The sequence below is a fragment of the Echinops telfairi genome, unplaced genomic scaffold (assembly GCF_000313985.2).
Source record: "Echinops telfairi isolate 266 unplaced genomic scaffold, ASM31398v2 ScPeMD7_7410;HRSCAF=8448, whole genome shotgun sequence".
NCBI classification, from domain to species: domain Eukaryota; kingdom Metazoa; phylum Chordata; class Mammalia; order Afrosoricida; family Tenrecidae; genus Echinops; species Echinops telfairi.
Genome location: NW_022111310.1, coordinates 9,250,276 through 9,268,262, shown reverse-complemented (window position 1 = coordinate 9,268,262; position 17,987 = coordinate 9,250,276). Strand labels below are relative to the sequence as shown.

At 42.3% G+C, this 17,987-nt stretch overlaps 1 protein-coding gene across 1 annotated transcript in view; it reads right to left on the bottom strand.

Moving 5' to 3' along the window:
• The window catches only part of SLC44A1 (solute carrier family 44 member 1), a 186,887-nt gene that overhangs the window by 12,075 nt on the left and 156,825 nt on the right, over positions 1-17,987 (bottom strand). Inside the window, exons 8-13 of the mRNA XM_045296533.1 lie at positions 17,395-17,534; positions 14,218-14,404; positions 13,159-13,324; positions 12,154-12,310; positions 11,379-11,462; positions 4,761-4,898 (exon numbers count right to left, since the gene is read on the bottom strand). Coding sequence (XP_045152468.1) covers positions 4,761-4,898; positions 11,379-11,462; positions 12,154-12,310; positions 13,159-13,324; positions 14,218-14,404; positions 17,395-17,534 — 872 coding nt within the window. The remainder of the gene's footprint in view (positions 1-4,760; positions 4,899-11,378; positions 11,463-12,153; positions 12,311-13,158; positions 13,325-14,217; positions 14,405-17,394; positions 17,535-17,987) is intronic.

The following is a 17,987-nucleotide window of genomic DNA, read 5'->3' as shown; positions in this document are numbered from 1 at the left end:
ATTTCAAACGTGTGGCAACCCTGTAGGACAGGGTAACTGCCCTGTGGGGTTCTGAGACCCTATTTCTTAACAGGAGGAGAAGGCCGGCGCTTTCTGCTGTGGAGCGTCTGGTGGGAGAATGGAAACAGATGTGGGATGAAGTCTAGTCATGTGCACTTTCAAAGTCCCCCAAGCGATTGTGTTCACGTCCACATTTCAAGAAATCAGCACCTTGGTCAGCAGTCTCCATGATAGGGCACACATGTCCTAAGGAGTGTCCGAGGGGACAACTTGAGATTCTATTTCTACACATCTTTCTTTAGTATGCTTTATAATGCATATTAGTAAAACACAGGTAATAAATACATAAATAGTTAATAAATAAAGATATTGGAGAACGCTGCTAAATTTCCCCCCCTTAATTGGATGAATGATTTTTAAAAGTTAGGACACCACTAATCTAAATGCTATGCTATTTGGGAGTCAACATGATGTACCTTTGAACCACAGGTTAAAGTCTTTTGACTCTAAACAAGTTCTTTTAACCTTTCTGAGCAATTTGCTCATCTTTAGAAAAGACATAATGACACCTACTTCCCCATAATGATTAAAATAAGAATTCCAGACGAATGTCATGCATTAACTGATCACCTTCGCTTCTTTTCTAATTTGTTGTTGTTGCAACCATGAACCCTGCACTTGTGAGGTCCTTCCTCATGCTCTAACGGGTTGATAACGAGTGCTGGCGATGCAGTGGGGATGCATTTGGCTGCTACCTGAAAGGGCTGGTGGCTGAAACCCCACCCAGCTCTCGGCAGGAGAGACCAAGAAAACCCTGCGGGGTGGGCCGTGTGACTGCCACGTGAGCCACGATGAGCTGGAACCATGCACTGGCACGCCAGAGCAATCAAATAACGCTAAAAGAATTCATGGTTCACTTCATTAACTAAAGCCAGGGAAACTGTCAATCAGAACATTTTATCCAGGGGAGAAAAACTATCAAACAGCAGTAAAATAATTTCACAGAGAAGCAAAGAAACCCAAGATTCTGGGGGTTTGTTTAGCATGGCTCTTTATATACAGCTAATTTTTATTAGCTTGAAAATTGTGAACATTGTTTATAATGCTCCTTTATTATATTTGAGGACACTATTGCCAGCGGTAACAGAAAGGAAGACAATCGAGGCACCTTCCAAATCTCAATGAACAGCGAAAAACATCTCCATAGAAAGGGGCCCAAGGTTAATTTTTCTTTTTAAATGGAAGGTGTTCCCTCCCCACACCCCTTTTTAAAAATTGGATTTTAAAATACTGTAAATGTGTATGCAGCTGTACAAATACAGAGAGATCTCATGTACCTTTAATGGAGCTTGTCCCAATGATAACATCTTGTAAAATGATAGGACAATATAGGCCAATATCCTGATTACACTATAGTTCTATAGTGATTTTAGATGTACAGATTTTATATAGATGATGATGATACTGTACTAGTCAAGACACGAAACACTTTCACTACCACAAGGGTCTCCTGTTGCCCTCTTACCCTCAGCCTCACTCTCCCACTTCCATTCAATCATGAATCAATTTCCAAAATTTTGTCATTTCAAGAATCTTATATATACGAAATCATAAAGTATATAATCTTCTTCCGGGGCTGGGCTTTTTCCTTCGGCACATTCCAAGTTGATGCATGAACCAACAGCTCTTTCTTCAATGGCTCTGTTTATCTTTGCTTTTATTTTATGTTGCTCCAAACCTTTCTTCGTAGCCCAGCCCCCTAGGATCTCCAAGGGTCCGACTGTGGAGCGGCTGGAAGGTTCCCGGCACTGACAGGTCAGTTAGCAGCTGAGTGGTTGAACACCTGCCGCCTGGGCGTCTCAGTTCACTCACTGCTGTTGAGTTGGTGCCGACTCACAGCGACCCCATAGGACAGAGTAGACCTGCCCTGTCAATTTCCAAGATTGTGTCTGCTTCCTAGAGTAGAAAGCTCCGTCTTTCTCCTTTTCTTAGCAGTAGGAGTGAATTAAAAATATGTAAACAAAATAAAAACTCCGAGACCTTTTTTGTATCAGCCATACAGTATATCAATGCTAACATGGTGCCAAACACAGCTCTCAACCTTTTGTGTAGATTAACGTATTCAATCCTTACTATAAAGACATTTCTAGCACTTAAAAAGATGACAGAAATAAATGCAACCATGGCAATATATAAGGTCAACTACATAGTTTGGAAATATATTTAGAGTTTTATTCTTAATTATTTTAGGGTGAGGTTGTGTGAGAACCTTTGTACCTCAAGTCACTCAGAGTTTTCAAGCCTCCTTTTTCTTTTCAAAAACATTTAAAAAGCACAGTGGTTAGAACCATCTCAGTGTTTGGTAGGAAAGAGAATGTAGTAAGTAGAGCATTTAATAAACCATCACAATAATAGCTACTTATGAAGATTACCATAGCAATAGGAATATGTATATGATCTAATCCACTCTGCGAAGCCTCATCTCACCACATTTGAACTGATCTGCCCTGGTGGTGTGCTGGGTTACGTGTTGGGCTGCTAATCAAAAGGTCAGCAGTTTGAAACCATTAGTTACTTGGCAGGTGAGGCTGTCTGATCCTGTAAAGATTTATAGTCTCAGAAACCCATAAGGGCATCCCACTCTTTCCTATAAGGTCACTATGAGTTGGAATCAACTCAATGGCAGTGGGGTTGGATTTCTGGATTTCATAGGTATTAGGGGCTATGAGATGACTGTAGAAATATAAGCCTATGTGGGGGGAGAGGTGGTAGGGGATAACTAGATTGTAATACATATAAATAATAAGAGATATAAGACTATAGTGATGCTGTGTCTCCAATAGTCAGAATTCATGGGTCCAGGAACCAAGGGGTGGAAGCTGCAGTGGCACCACTCACTATTACTCCTAGTGATCCACTTGCAGCATTTTTGCTTCCTGTCCCAACAACCCTGTGTTCCTCAGGCCTGGAGGTCCTGGTCCCAAAGGAAGGAACTCTCCCACTTGGAAACAGCACGGATCCTACTGAACCGGCAGCTGAGAATGCCCCCTGGTCACTTTGGGCTTCTCATGCCTTTGGATCAACAGGCCAGGAAGGGTGGCACTGTACTGAGTGGTATGATTGATCCTGATTAACAAGGAGAAATTGGACTGGGAGAAAGAAGGTAATGTGACAGGAGTGGAGACTGTGGGCATTTGGGCCACTTCTTCATGCAGCTTACTTGTCCCTTCAGGTCCTGCTTTGGCCCGATCTCATATATACCACTTCCATTTAATAATGGAGTGTTGCTGCGCACGTCCCCCTCTATGTGGTGGGAGAGGCGGGAGGGGATAAGTAGGTTGCAATACATATACATAATAAGAGATATAAGACTATAAATTATAAGTTTTTCTTTCCTGAATTGAATTTTCTTGAATATTTTATTATTTTAAATACAGCTACAATGCAATTCAATTACCATGTTATTTACTATTCATTAAAGAAAGGATGGGGGAGCTAAAATCATCCATATTCTCAATAGACAGAGACGTCTCTGCTTGGAGGTGTTCATTATAGACTTTGTTGCTATAGGCTAAAACTCTTGTTCTGAGTCCCTTCGAGGAAGGTGTTACTTTTACTTCCAAACAGCTACATTTTAAGGGGGTTTATACACAGCTCTGTACAATCACAAGAATAACAACAGCTGACATTTAGCAAGCATTTACAAAATGCCTGACACTGTCCCAGGCACCCCACACTCATAATAGCAACCCATCTATCTAATCCTCACAATTCTGAAGCATTGGGACTATTATTCCTCCAGTTTTATCAGGGAGCTAACTGTGGCACAGGCTAGCTATGCAGCCTGCCCCAGCCTCAGTTAGCAAGTAGGAAAGCCAGGATTTAAACCCAGGCAGTCTAGCTCCAAACACAGTAACCGTAACTCCTAGCTGGACTGTTGCCTAAATCCCGACAGCTCAAAACTAAGGAGAAACATGAAAAAGTGGGTACCTTATCTTGGGCAAATTATTTCACCTCTATGCCTTAGTTTCCCTATTTGTAAAAGGAGGGCAATGGTAGAATTCAGAAGTTTGTTGTGAGGCCTCAATGAACACAGCACATCAAGCGCCCAGAACAGTGGCGGCAACACACTGCCACCCAGCCCACTCTAACTCCGAGGGCCCTTGACAGGGCTTTGGAGGCTGTCCAGCTGGGTGGGTGCAGACAGCCCCGTCTGCCTCTACTCAGTGGCTGGTGGGTGTGTACCGTCACACTTTCTGTTCGCGGTCCAGTGCTTACCTGACAGCCCAACATATTAGCTGTCCTGGTGGGCCTTTCGCCTCAGGGGAAAGAGAGGGCTTTCGATCTCCATCAAGATTAGCAATCTTGGAAATGCCAAGGGGCAGTCTACCCTGCCCTTTCCGGTCACTAGGAGCCAGGATTGACTAAATGGCAGTGAGTATATATCGTTCACTTTAATGTACTGGTTGGGATACCACCCATTGTTGCTGAGTGGATTCCGACTCCTAGGCAGAGTAGAATTACTCTTGTGCGTTTCCAAGATTGTAAACCCTTAAGGGAGCAGACAGGTTCATCTTGCTCCCTCAAAAGGTCTGCTTTGAACTGCTGACTTTGCAAATAGAAGCCCAATGCTTAACCCATTTCGCTACCAGGGCTCTTCCTGGCTGGGACGGGCATTTGAACATAAAAGGATAGACACGTACGAGTATATTTGTAAAGCTGCAGTCTGTCTCAGATAATACACGAGCGCTTGGTCTTACCTTGCCCAGGAATAGCATAAAATCCCCCACTGTATTGATGGCAGCTACTCTTAGAGCGTTCTCCACCAGAATCACAAAGGCATCCTTTGCAGAGGTGCAGAAGTTGGTGCTGTTGATCGCGGTGGCTGTGTATGCATTCTGGCAAAAGGAAGCACACTCATTTTCAGCAACAAACAAGCGTACTTGGTCAAGATGTCAATCAAGCATAGTCAAAGCATAGCTTTTGAAAACATTCCACAGTTAAATCCAGGGCTTTGATGAGGTTGCAATGGAGACGGAGCACAAGGAAATAGGAGCTATTAAAAAACTACAACAAAAGCCCTGATACAATAAAAAGAGCTTTCTAGTTGGTTTACTTTTGGTCCTTGAAAGACGCTGATCCTTAGAAAAACACACACAATCCTTTCTAACATTCGAGGGCTTCTTCTGTGTCATAGTGCATGAACTATAAGCGAAGCTTTCCTCGATGCCTTCAGCTCATCACTGTGAATGTCTGTACTGCACGAACACCACTCGGAGAGGCTTTAAGAGCTGCAGAGGTACGGATGGGCCGTGTGCTCTTCTAATAAATGGCATCAGGTTGCCGTGCTGTTTTATCTGCAACCTGCAGCCTCCTCCCTGGTGGCTTTCTCTTATGCTGTCACTTCTCATGGTTCTTGGAGTACAGAGTTATCTGTTTATATGCTTCCCTCCTGGGGCAGAACCCCAAATCTTCTGACTTAAAAAAAATTTTTTTGGAAGAGCTAGAAACTATAAATTCTCACATGGCAACAGTCTAGCAGAGCTAAATAGTGACTGCCCTCTTTAGATGAAGCACGAACTCTCTAATTTCTCACAGCCCGCCCCATCCCCCATGGCATTAGATCCTGCTGCTTCTCGGTCACAACACGGCAACTGGCCCTGAAGGTGTCTGCGTTCGGTAGCCCTGCTCAAGGCTTTGGGCATGAAATGCCATGCTGATCTTGGGAGCGAGAGCGAAGAGGAGTAGAAGAAATAGGACTCTAGTGAGGCGACATTGCCTGCGCAGGGCCTGACACACAGTGTTACATGCATGTTCGCTTCCATTTTAATTAATTGCCATTCCTGCACTCTATAGCATCATCTAAAAGTCAACCGATGGTGGAGATAAGACATCTTTTAAAAATGAGAACGAGAGAAATGCATCTCAAAAATAAAACAATTGAGGTCTAGAAAGAAACACAGCCAGCGTCATGAAGTGCTGCAGCCCTGGCATCAGCACAGATGGGGGGAGGGTGCTGGAAAGGGCAGCCTGAAAATCGAGTTCGAGATCCAAGAGTTTAGGCCATGATGAAGCTGGCACCTCACCACAGGCAAAGGATGGATCCTTCACTAATTCATGATTGTCTGAAGAGATTCTAACCAATAAAAATGTTACGTGCTTTAAAGATAGGAAACCTCTAAAGGACTTCAGGGAAATAGAGAAACTGGTTGATCTGAGGTAGGAAGACCGTGCCGATCATAAAAGCGAAGAAGGAAACCAGAAACGACAAGCTCGAACAGCCTGACAAAAGCAAATCTGCGACACATCAAAACAGCTTAAGAAGAAACGAACAGCGGGCATTACTGTCGAGTAAAAGCTACCATTCCCGAAGGATCTACTGTGCTCCAAATACATGCTCAGAGCACTGAAGACATTCTCTCTGTCCATCTTCCCTACTCTCTAAGGCAGACCTTATTATTATCCTCAGCTTACAGTGGACACTTACAGATCATGAAACATGACAACCCCCATGCCCGCCCCAAGCCAAAACCAGGTAATCCCCCGTCAAAGCCAGTAATAGGTATTTCAGTGTTAGCTCCTGTTGGTTTAGCTCAGTGAAATTATGGGAGATGTTTTTCATCTTTCCTAGTTTCCCAAACCCTTCTTTACTGTTTTATATAACATTTATGTTCAGGGAGAAACGATGTATCTTTAGAATTACCTTTTAGATTATTTTTGCCACAATACACTTAGCATAATGTGCAAACTTAGAGATGTGCTTCAAAAAAGAAATCAAGCAGTGGAGAAGGAATGAGTACTTCATCCTTAAGCAGTCTATGAAGATCAGTATACCGTTCTCCATCTGCTGGGAAAGGAAACTGGGGCTTGGCGGTTTGGCTGAAATTGCCGACAAGTTACATTGTTGAATTCACAGAGTCATGGGACTTCTCCCTGCACATCCCACCAATTATCCATTGCTCTTGCTCCAGGCAGGCTATAAAAGTGTGTGCTCGAACACAGAAGCCCATGTGCCTGGAAGAGGGGAACTTCATTTTCGGGAAGCAATGACGAACAACGGACACAAAAGCAGTCTGGGGATAGGCTGCTAGCCTGGTACCAGCTGCGGCTTGTTCTCTGGCACAGCTGAGGCTCAGCACTGATAGGTGCATGTGCCACAGATGTGAGAAGAATACTCTCGTTTGCCCCCTGCTGGCCCTCAGAATTGTAGTAAAAAGGCTCCGGAGGTCGTCTGTTCACTACTACCATGATTCCATCACCTTCGATACTTCAAACACATGGGTACCCGCCGTGCTGTGAGATGTCTCACAGGGTGGGGATTTTTAAAATTCCACTGGCAACCAAACCTGTTGCTCAACTTCTCATGAGAGGAGGTTTCTAATATCTTCAATATGTTGCCCTCATTTCAAATTAATCTATTCCTCCTGGGCACAGCAGGCCCGAAGCACCAAGAGTGGCCAATTCCCACATACTAGCACTTTGTACTTCCTAAAAGGGCTACTAAGCTAAGTGATTCAGGATAACAAAGGCTAAGGGGTCTCTTTCCACCTGCTCCACATTTTCATGACTTTGAGTGAATTTTAATGCATCCCCTAAATCATCAAATGTCATGCCTTTATCTCCTAAACAATGAACGTCCCAAGTGAACACGACCTATCCAAGGAAGAGCAACTTGCACTTGGATGTAGACCTCAGGACCAAGTCACTGATGAATATCTAGGTTGTGGTTGCTGAGAACTCTTGGGGTTTTCACTGGATGATTGACCACCTTGAGGTCACGTGGCTTGTTGTCTTTGGTAGGATGTCACGCTTCCCTTTGGAGATTCTGACAGTTTGTAGCACGCTGCAAGTCTTACTGAACCCAAATATTCACTGATGTACAACAAATCATGTCAGAAACATTTGAAGGCCACCTCTTTTGTACCAGGAAGGTTCTTTGCTAGCTTTTGGAGCATCAACAAAAAAATAAGCTATAAGACTCTTCTTAAGGAGTTAAAGGTCTTCAGAGAAATATAAACAAATAGATCATCTCAACATAGTTTGCTTATTGTTTTGGCAGAGTATGAACTGGTGCTGTGGATGCTCAGAGGAAGCAGCCAAGCTGATGAGGCTATCTTAGCGAAGGTAAGATTCGGCAGAGCCATCAAGTCTCAGTAGGAACCGGTGAATGATGGGGGGAGTGCGGAGTGGAGATCCAAAGCCCATTAGTAGGCCACTGGAGATCCCCTTGCAGAGGGGTCTCGGGGAGGAGATGAGCCAGTCAGGGTGTGATGTAACAACGATGAGAAATACAACTTTCCTCTAGTTCCTAAATGTTTCCTCCCCGCTCCCACTATCATGACTCGAATTCGACCTTGCAAGTCTGGCTAGACCAGAGGATATACACTGGTACCGATAGGAACTGAAAATACAGGGAATCCAGGGCGGATGAGCCCACAGGACCAGTGGTGTGAGTGGCGAAACAGGGAGGGTAGAGGGACAGTGGGTAGGAAAGAGGGAACTGATTACATGGAACTGTATGTGACCTCCTCCCTGGGGGACAGACAACCGAAAAGTGGGTGAAGGGAGACGTCGGACAGGGCAAGATATGACAAAATACCAATTTATAAACTATCAAGGCCTCATGAGGGAGGGGGGAGCGGGGAGGGAGGGAAAAAAAATGAGGACCTAATGTCGGGGGTTTAAGTGGAGAGAAAATGTTTTGAGAATGATGTACAAATAAGCTTTACACAATTGATGTGTGTATGGATTGCGATAACAGTTGTATGAGCCCCTAATAAAATGTTTTTAAAAAATTGAAATTGGTTAAGGAACATACAAAATTGAATTTAAAAAAGTCTGTAATAAGAAAGAAAGAAAAAAAAGGAAATGGGAAAAGGTGACTGTGGGACGGTGGGAGGAAATGAGGCTAGAAAGCGGCTGAGTCTCCCCCAGGACGAGCTAGGATACCCACCAACCCACTGGCCCTGAGTTCGGCTTGACTCAGGGTTTTCAGGATGGTACATCTTTTTGGAAGCAGACAGCCTCATCTCTTTCCCGAGGAAAGGCTAGTGGCTTTGAACTGTGGGGAGCAGCTCACCATCTAACCCACAGCATTATCAGGACTCCTGAAGTTATGGAGAAGGCTAAGTGAAAAGTATTTCTGCTAAGTCTTCATTTTCATGCATGGACAGGTGTATTCCAAACAAACTCTTTATCAAAATAAGTCTGAGTTCAGGGGATGGCTGCAGACAAGGTCTTTCAGGAAAACACTTGTCTCGTCTCATTAGGGTGCTTTGAAAAAAACCAAAATCAAAAACTCCGATCAAAAATCATGAATTCTGGAGGAATTTGCTGAGCCAGTTACATTCAAGGCAAAGAGGTCAGCTCAGTAGGTTACAGAAGCTATTTTTTAAATTATTATTTATTCAAGGAAGTAATTTTGATAGATTTTGTCTTTTGAGACAAGGGGACTTAGCAACAAGAAGTTCTAAGAAAACTGTTAACTACATTGGTGAGAAAAAGGCCAGGAAAGTTGTGCTGAGACATTTTTTCCACAATGACAATTCACCTGCTCACCGTTGAGGGAAGCAAGTGTAGTCCTCTGATAATTGTTGGAAAACTTTACCCCATCTACCCTATATCCCTGATCTCGTCACTCCTTCAAACTTCTTGTTCCCTAAACTCCAAGAACATTGAACAAGGACCTATTCTGAACCCCTGGAAGATGCCCAGGGTGCAAATTGAAGGGCACAGGGTGTAAATTGAAGGGCACAGACTTTTGGGGAGTAAGGGTCAGAGTCTGGACACACCACCTTCAAAAGCAGTGGGGGCCTAGAACACGGCTATGCCGAGAAACAAAAGCTTTGAATTTTGATATTTTTGTTTAATAAAGGTTTCTATACAATTTGTAGCCAATACGTTTTGACTTACTCTCACATGCCATTCCAAATGCTTGTACAACCACAGAGAGCATTGTGAGCTCACAAAAGTGTACCTTCTTTTTTTTTTAAGATCATTTCATTGGGGGCTCTTACAACTCTTATAACAATCCATACATCAATTGTATCAAGCATATCTGTACATACGTTGCCATCATTCTTTTCTAGATATTTACTTTCTATTTGCGCCCTTGGTATTAGCTCCTGTTTCCCCCCACCCTTGTGACCCCTCGATAAAATTATAAATTATTATTATTTCCATATTTTACACCTTCCGCTATCTCCCTTCCCCAAGGTGGTTTCTTACTCCCTCTTCTCCCCACCTTCCCCCAACCCTCCTTGTATTGCTTACTTCCATTTCTGTTCCTGAGCGGGTTATCTGACCTGGATTCCATGTGTTGTGAGCTATTATCTGTACCTGTGTACATGCTCCGGTCTAGCTTGCAGTGAAAGGCAGGACTGGGGTCAAGATAGTGGAGGGTGAGGAAGCCTCAAGGAACCAGAGGAATATTGTGTGTTTCATCAATGCTATACTGTGCCCTGGTTGACTCATCCCCTCCTTGTGACCCTTCTGTGAGGGGATGTCCCATCTTCTTAATGCACTATAATAGTAACTTTCCAGTATTAACCAGAAAACCCAGCATAGCGAGCACGGGCATGTTCAACACCACGGCTACAGGACAACTATCAATCTTGGATTATGTTGAAGGGCACAAAAGGAGGAACTCTACTCCTTAGTTTAGTAGAAAGCCAATTGTTATCATTGGTTTATTCCGTCTGGGCATCAATAGATTGGAACTGGTTTTCAGGGAATGGAGAAAGTAGTAAAAAGAAGGTAAAGATTGGAAAAGTGCTCAATTGCAGGTCCTACATGTCCAGGTACAGAAAGGCAAAGGGCCCGCCCACTGCCCAAAAAACTTATCTTGGTAAGTATCAACTCCAACATTCAACCTTAGACAGTGTCTCCTTTGATCATATTGTCCAAATACCAGAGCTAGTCTCAATTGAGCAATTCAACACGACGCGCTCCCCTAGAGAGTACACCGGACTTGAACAATGGTACAGAGCTCCAATGGCATCAGGCTGTCATAACAGCTTTTCACGAAACGGAAGGTCTCAAACATTTGAAAGGATTAAAGAATGATAACTGGAGCAGACAGATTCTTAGGAAAATCTAAGATGAGAATTCAAAGAGTAACGAATAAATTGTCTTTCCTGAAAGATGAACGTTGATGATTTTTTATTCAAGTTAAAATTAAGATTAAAAAAAGTGAGTCTTGCTAAGACCAGATGTTCAAAAAATAAAAATTTGATTGAAATTTACAAAATTTGATCAAGGTACACTGTGTAACATTATAAGAAAAGCATGATATTCTTTCAAACACTTATCCTTCCATTGATGAAGAAACAATAATCTTGGGAAGTGAATGGGAGGTATAATTTTGAAAAATATCTTACCTGATTTAAATAATTTAGGCACTTTTCAAGACACCAAAGGCAACAAATGCAAGATTTCAGCATACATCGAGCACAAGCATTTTCCTAGAAAGTGGGAATAATTTTAAAAACAAAGAATCAAGCAATCATGTAGGTCATTAAACATTAAAAATGAAAAAAAAAAGTTTTTTGAAAGCCCAGTTATACTTTAAAGACTCCGCTCGCCATCTTTTTTCTCCTAATATGGCAATGGCTGAATCACTTTTAATCTGGCAATTCAACATGCAATTGGTACCCTCTACAAATAAGAGAACAGCAAGGAGGTTACAAGCTAGTAGGAGAAAGAGAACACTGAACATAAAAACAAAAAAGGTTAGAATTAGAACATAATTCAGAGTATGTGCTCTCAGCATAGAGAATAAAAAGAGACAAGGTTCTTTGGGAGGAATCAGGAAAGGGTTCCAGAGAGAGAGATCATTTGAGCTAAACAATATTGCAATGCATGCTATTGCCTCAGTCAAGGATAGAGAAGAGGTTCTAAGGAGGAATGCGTGTGAGGCCACCCTGGGGAAGCAAAGGACCACCCTTTACTGAGCAGTGATTAGGGGTTTTAGCCAGAACTTAGGGTATAAACAAGTGGGGAACATGGGAGAAGGACTGGATTCCAATTTGTAAAGACTTTGAATGAAACATTTACAACTCTGGACTTAACATGATTGGGCGTTCAGCACACACAGAGCTAAGGTCTGGGGTGTGCCCACAGCGAAGCGGAGACAAGCATCTTCCTTCCTCTTACCTTTCCTTTGAGCTGACTGTGAATGTACATCAGGATCATCCGTGGAATTTTGACCAAGGTGATAATGAACGATCCCTTTGCCACAGTACCAAGGTGATAACGGATAAGGCGATTCACTGATGCCAAAATAGGGGTAAACGGCAGATTCCTTTTATCCCTATTTTTAAAATGACCAAAAAGAGAATTAAAACCAAGTCTCCGCCAAGTGGGCGACATCACAATGGTTTGGAGTTCAATACAGTGAAACAGTAGCTCGCCTATCCGAGCTTTACAGCAAAATAGCCACGCGATGGATAACTAATACACATGCCACAGTGCCCACGTACATTAATGTCTCATTTCTTTATGGACGTTTCATGGGGTTGCTCTAATATCTTAAGGTAAACAAAACAAAGCTATGCTTTGAAAGCACAATTGACAGTGAAAACTTTTGGAGCACAACCAAAACACGAATTTAAAGGGTTCTTCTAGCTAGACTTAGCACCAAATATGATGTTTTGTTGAACTTTTATATAAAGTAAAATACCATATAAGGCAGGTGTTACTGTATGATTCATTTGTCTGCTAATTATACTTTTGTTATATCGTGACCTGCTATTCTGATCTTTTTTTTTTAGAAAGATACAGAAAAGCATACAGACTAAAAAGAATAACCTCTCATTTTTCTGAAATGATTTGTCATGATCACTTCTATGAAAGGAAACTCATTCACCTCAGGCTCACTCCCTTCCCTTCAACCTCCATGCACAATCACTTAGACTCACAGTGGTTCTCCACCTTCCTAATGCTGCGACCCTTTCATACAGCTCCTCAGGTTATGGTGACCCCCCAACCATGAGATTATTTTCGTTGCTACTTCATCACTGCAATTTTGCTACTGTTATGAATCGGGGGACCCCAGTGAAAGGGTCGTTCGAAGCCCAAAGGGGCCGCGACCCACAGGTTGAGAACTGCGGACTTAGAGAAAGAGGAATCTGCGATTTTCTGGCAAGTCCAAACTCTCACCTTGTAAAGTAGTACGTTACTACAGCTCCTGCGACCGTCATCTGCTGACAAGCCAGAATGAACTCACTGATCCAAATGAGACCCACTGCATGGTACCACCACATGTACTGCAGGGGGCCGGAAACCTTGAACTCCACAAAGCCTTTGTCGTTCTGAACAGCACTGCCTACAAAATATCAAGGAAGGAAACAAATATGCACATAAACCAATAAATATGACTATTAAATAAGGGAAATTAATCTAATTTCTAAGAATAAATGCCTAGTGCTACCTCCTGATCATATACATCTCTTTGGTTAAGAGACAAAAATAACTATCAATTGAAAACATTGTGAAGTTAAACACTGTGTAATAATGCATTTTGGTTTTCTCATAGAAATCATAAAAAAAAATTAAAAGTTGCTCTATTTGGATATCCCGTATTTTGAATTCTTGTTTTATATACATTTCAAAGTCCTCTATTTATTTTTTCCTGAGCTATCCAAAATGTTTGTATCCAGCTTATTAGCAAAATACAGAAGCTAGTCTTATATTCCGTTGGTGAATGCATGCTGAATAATCAGAAAAGGCAAATGGACGTTTATGACCCTTCTGCTGCTCTTCACAGTTCGATTTTGGCCTATCTTTTGCCACTGAGCCCGGTTAAAACTTAAGCATGGAACTCTAGCTGGACTAACAATCCAAGTAATTCCCAAAGTAGAAAATCCGAAGAAAGCAAGTCAATTCTTGGTTGAGAATGAAGGTAAGCCCACTCCATCACGGCACACAATCACGAACTGCTTTAAGAACATTCCAACGTCGGCGTCAGGAGAGAAACTTACTTCAGGTCCCTGACCATCTCAAAAATAGGACAGGATGTCAGACCCTCATTGCTATCTTGACCTAAAACTCATGAGTAGAGAACTGGCTACTGAAAAGACATTACACCATAGCTAGATCTGGAGTCACTGCACCTTGGTCAACAAACACCTGAAGAGTTTCAGTATCCTGCCTGATGTTTTAAAATATCTTCATGTAAAGCTGGACTGTCACCAAGAGAATGAAGTAATGTCTTCTTACCAGTAGTGCCGAGAAACAGAAGTGTCATGATCCAGTAGACCCAAAACAGGACGAGAGCAAAGAAAGTCCAAAAGGGCTGGAAGACTAGCAGTGGCAAGTGGATGAAGACTTTGCCGGCCACATGGAACAAGGCGATGGTGAGGGCCACTCGTTTGCGCATAACCAACATGATCAGGAACAAGATCACCTGCACAGACAGAATGAATGAGTAGCGCGAGGTTGTGGTAAAAATAGAAAAAGGCAAAAACAGGTTAAGTGGTAAGAACAGAAGCTGAATAATGTGGAAAATTTGAATATACATCTTCATTCGAAAGCCTGTAGAATATCACTCTCTAAATCTCAGCCATACTTAATCAGCCTGTATTTGCCTTAGAGTGCAAATCCTGTCAATTGTATGTTATCAATGTTCTTTAAGATTAAACATGGAAGGATTTTTCTTTTTTTTTTAAATCATTTTATTCAGGGCTCATACAGCTCTTATCACAATCCATCCATCCATCCATTGTGTCAAGCACATTTGTACATATGTTGCCATCATCATTTGCAAAACATCTTCTTTCTACTTGAGCCCTTGGTATCAGGTTCTCATTTTTTCCCTCCCCTCCCTCCCTCCCTCATGAACCCTTGATAATTTATAGATTATTATAAATTTTTTTATGTCCTACACTGACCGATGTCTCACTTCACCCACTTTTCTGTTGTCCACCCCACTTGGAGGGGGTTATATGTACATCACTTTGATCAGTTCCCCCTTTCTCCCCCTACCTCCCCCATCCCCTCCTGGTATCGCTACTCTCATTATTGGTCCCAAGGGCTTTATCTGTCCTGGATTCCCTCTGTTTCCAGCTCTTATCTCTACCTGTGTACATGCTCTGATCTAGCCGGATTTGTAAGGTAGAATTGGGGTCATGAGAGTTGGGGGAAGGAAGCATTAAAGAACTAGAGGACAGTTGTATGTTTCATCAGTGCTAGCTAACTAGCTCCTCCCTTCCTTGTGACCCTTCCCATTGATATAATTTTTGGTTCTGGGTTTTTGATGCCTGATAATTGATCCCATTGACACCTCAATGATCACACAGGCTGGTGTGCTTCTTCCATGTGAACTTTGTTGCTTCTCAGCTAGAAGGCCACTTGTTTATCTTCAAGCCTTTAAGACCCCAGATGCTCTATCTTTTGATAGCTGGGCACTATCAGCTTTCTTCACCATATTTGCTTATGCACCCATTTTGTCTTTGGTGATCGTGTGGAGAAGGTGAGCATCACGGAATGCCAGGTTATTAGAACAAAGTGTTCTTGCGTTGAAGGAGTACTTGAGTAGAGGCCCAATGTCTGCCTGCTACCTTAATACTTAACCTATAAATATATGTACATAGATTTATTTATTTCCCTATTGTTATATATAAATGTTATCGTTATATATAAATGTATTTACATATGTACATGCCTGAATTTAGACCTCTTGAATGTCCTTTGCCTCTTAGTTCTTTCCTCTGTTTCCCATAAAATGATTTTCAATGTAGCACTATCTCCTAGAATTCTAGCTTTCACTATTTCATTCACAGAGCCTGAATTTAGACCTCTTGAATGTCCTTTGCCTCCTAGTTCTTTCCTCTGTTTCCCATAAAATGATTTTTCAATGTAGCACTATCTCCTAGAATTCTAGCTTTCACTATTTCATTCAGAGCCAAAAAAGGTCATTTGTGACCAACAATCAATACGGAGATGGAGGCCTATAACTCTGAGAAACAGTGAGAGGACCTCAGGCCATCAGTACCAAAGCACTGGAGGGATTTCTATGTATGTCATCTCCCTCAGTGAGCCAAAAGTTTTCTAAGAGTGGGTCCCATGACCAATTCCCGCTTTGCCTCACCCAGCATCTGCTGGCACAGGTAAATTATACTTAGAAAATGATTAAGACAAACTGGCAGAATGATAGCTAACAAATATTGTTTGGCCTCAACAGTCTTAGGTAGCTGGTTTATTATTTGTTTCTAATGTACAATACAAAGCTTAGAACAGCTTCTAGAATCAAACTCAGGTAAAAAAGAAGAATCAAAATAGGAGTATGGATTATTTAATCACATGTTAATGAGAAATTTTACTGTGCAGTTGGTAAACAATGACCCTAACCTACATTCTTGAAATAACATGCATCATTAAAATCAAACTTTCAAGGAAAGATATGGGAAAACGAACAATTAGCAAACAAGTACATGGAATATACAAGGGGTACCTCATAGACACCCTCCCCCGCCCAACACCCAAAATCAGAAAAAGCTCCGCTGATGTGAGTGGGATGGTGCATTTGGAGGTCATTCCACCAGGTCAGACTGTTAATCAAGCTTTCATGTAGAGGTTTTGAAAAGATTGCGTAACAGTGTGACAAAAAAGGCCTGATTTGTGGCAGAATGGGGGGACTGGTTTTGCCACTACGACAATGTACCTCCTCATGTACCCATCTCAGTGTACCAGTTAGGGGCAAAAAACAACATGCCTCTCTTGCCCCAAGCACCTTACTCACCTTACCTCACTCCATGCGACTTCTTTTTGTTTCCATAAATGAAGAGGGACATGAAAGGGCAGTGATTTGCCGATACAGAAGAGGTGAAAAAAAACAAAAAACGAGGGAGGTATGGTCAGCCATCCAGAGATGAGCTTGAAAAATGTTTCCAAGAATGGAATAGCAGTTTGACAAATGTATTAAGTGTAATGGAGAATACTTTGAAAGTGTTAAGGTTGTTTTGTAAAAAAAAATTTAAATACAAAGCTTTGGGGAAAAAATTTCTAGTTTTTTGGGGTACTCCTTTGTAAAGCAGACTATTTCTTAACATATTCTTCTATAGCAAAGGGAATTTTTTTTAAACATACTATTACCCTGAAACAGTTAAGATATATGCTTTTATTAGCAATTTAATAGCATGGAAGTAACTATTCTAGGGGAAAATTCTGGAGAATCGTTTCCTGGTACACAGAGTAGAACTACGTGTTGTAACAAACAGCACTTCTCTAGTGGAGAAGGTGCATGAAGATTTTCAGTGCTTCCCACTCTGGGGGGTAGAGATTTTTGTTTTATTTATCTTAGGACCACACACGCGAGAGGCGAGTTTCTACTCCATCAATGAGCTCCTGCAAATAAAACCCCCCACATGGAAAAAGATACACCCACCCGGCACTTACGGTGAACACTGTGGCTGAAATGGCATAGATGAGCAGGGCCCGAAGATTGTCTTCAGCTATCTGGAGCTGCTCGGGAATTACTGTTTCTTTGGCAGATTTCCTTTGCTTCGCATATAACCACCACAGGACACCTGTGCCACCTGGGGGGAGAAAAGAGTTTTTCCCCTTTTCCATTAATGAACACATTACAGAAAATGTTTACTATCCACGTTTAATCTTTCTGGACCCTTCGCACACATCCTCATGGAACTGGTGGTGCAATCGTTCATTCAGAAGGGCCAAGGATGGGAGGGCTGTGACTACAGCTTCCTGCCAGCCTACGTGGGGCTCCCGCTACGCTGCAATTATCTTCCATGTTAGGTATTTGCAGATGCTTCAGTGTCTCCAGTAAGCTTCCCTTGGCTTCACTCACTATGGCCCCTGATGCTGAGAAAGGCCAAGAGAAACAAAGGCTGAGAATTGGTTAGAAAGATGCCCATGGCACTGGTTTAAACGGAGGCAGCTTTAAACGCAAGTAAAAAGCCAACCCAACCAACCAACCAACCAACCAAACTCAATCCTAACTCATAGTGACACTGAGAAGACACCAACTC